General features: G+C 40.0%; 1 protein-coding gene across 1 annotated transcript; it reads right to left on the bottom strand.

Annotated features, from left to right (window-relative positions):
- Nucleotides 1-789: 789 nt before the first annotated feature.
- On the bottom strand, nucleotides 790-1,428 carry LOC137645280 (uncharacterized). The gene has a single exon (XM_068378098.1). It carries the CDS (start codon nucleotides 1,426-1,428, stop codon nucleotides 790-792), a length of 639 nt encoding a protein of 212 aa, XP_068234199.1.
- Nucleotides 1,429-1,885: the final 457 nt, after the last annotated feature.

Here is a 1,885-nt window from a genome sequence, read left to right on the forward strand (position 1 = left end):
ATATGCTATCCTCAATAACACCCTCAGCCAAGAGACGACTAGTCTCCTCTTCAATGAATTCTTTGTCATCTTTACAGTAATATCTTGATTTAGTGACAATAGGCTTACAATTAGGTAACAAATGCTGGAAGATAGAAGGCTCATCCACAGCAGTGGCTGCCAACGAACAGTAGGGGTTAGCACCAGATAAGTTGAGCGCTGGTTTCGGCCCACCGTATTCATTAGTCACTTTCTGATGCTGCTCTTGGAAGTCCTGACCAAGTAATACTCCTGAACATGAATCCTTCATTACTGCTAGACGTGTGGATGGATAAGTTTCTCCATTAAGATGAAGAGTCAAGTCTACATTGACATAACCTAGAGAGTTTGTATGCAAAGATTTCTGTGCTAAAGCGACGTCTTTATCAGTGGGATGTATTGGTAGCTTTAATTCCCACGCTAAATCTTCATCTATATAACTGTCATCACTGCACGAGTCGACAAGGGCTGTCAACTTCCGTCCTTTAATTGTTGTTGAGGTAGCTGCCCGATAGAGGCTCTGAGGAAAAGAGGTACCAGCATTAGCCGCAAGAACAGATGACTGTGAGGGATCAAATACTGTAGCTGTTGTAGATTTACCTCCATATGTAGATTTAGACAGGCACGCTTTTGCAAAGTGCCCCTTCTTGCCACATTTATTAAAAATGGAATCCCGAGCTGGACACTGTGCACGAATATGATAGGAACCACCACAAAAAAAGCACTTTCTCTTCATGGACAGAGTAGTCGCTAATATTAGAGTTCCAGCAGTTACCTCACAGCTCTCAGACGTTGGTGTCCACTCTTCACATGATCATCTGTAATAAGTGCATGATCCGATGTAACCACAGCAGTAGTATGCCCAACATGAGGAAGCATGTGACTGTAAAAACTAGCATTACGTTGGGCTAGGTCTAATGAGTAAGCCTGGTCATGAGCTGCCTGTATGTCTAGAGTTTTATTTTCGAGAAGATGTTGCCGAATCATAGGTGAGGCCAGGCCATTTATAAAAGCATCCCTGATCAACTCCTCTCTGTATTGTTCTGCACTAACCGACTTTAAATTATAATCCTTACCTAGTTTACGCAATTCTCTCAGAAACTCATCCAAAGTTTCCCCTGCCTTTTGTTGGCGAGTAGCAAGTAAATGTCTGGTAAATATTTCATTAGGTGCCATAACATATAACTTTCCCAACGTGGAAATGGCAGTATCATAATCCACACACTCCTCAATGTATTCATACACATTATGACTGACATAGTTCACGAGTCTCCTTAATTTATTTGGTGCCCTTTCACCACATTCTTGAATAAAGTTGGAAAACATCTTGCGCCAATGCCGCCATTCCTTTGCTGCAGAAGGGAGGCTAGGGTCCAGATCCAAACGGGCAGGCTTCCATAATTTCTCCATAGTATAAGTTGAATAAATTGTTGTGATATTAAAAGACTTGGCTGCTGCTACCCAAGCTTTATTCAACTTAAACTTCAGTAGATTATTCCCTGAAACAACCATGAACATAATTAGCAGACCCACAATAATTGTAATACAAACTATGTTAGATCCTCAAAGTAAATCTAATTAAACCAAATAGATACAAATGGAATAAACAAAAGGAAATACAAAAGAAACAGAGAATTACTTGATAAGTTGCTTTGACTGTCCCTCCATCAGGTAAGTAAACAAAGTATGAAAAGATCACCAGACAAACGGTTCAGAGTGAGGTATGAAAGAGCAAAAGGACAAAATAATATTATAACAATATATACTTAATTTCCTTTCGTACTGAATTTGCCTTCTCTGGACTCAAACGATACGGACTTTGTCTAATGGGTTTAGTGTCCTGTAACTCAATATCATGTTCTAAACG

This window comes from Palaemon carinicauda, chromosome 8 (assembly GCF_036898095.1).
Source record: "Palaemon carinicauda isolate YSFRI2023 chromosome 8, ASM3689809v2, whole genome shotgun sequence".
In the NCBI taxonomy this organism is placed as follows: Eukaryota; Metazoa; Arthropoda; class Malacostraca; order Decapoda; family Palaemonidae; genus Palaemon; species Palaemon carinicauda.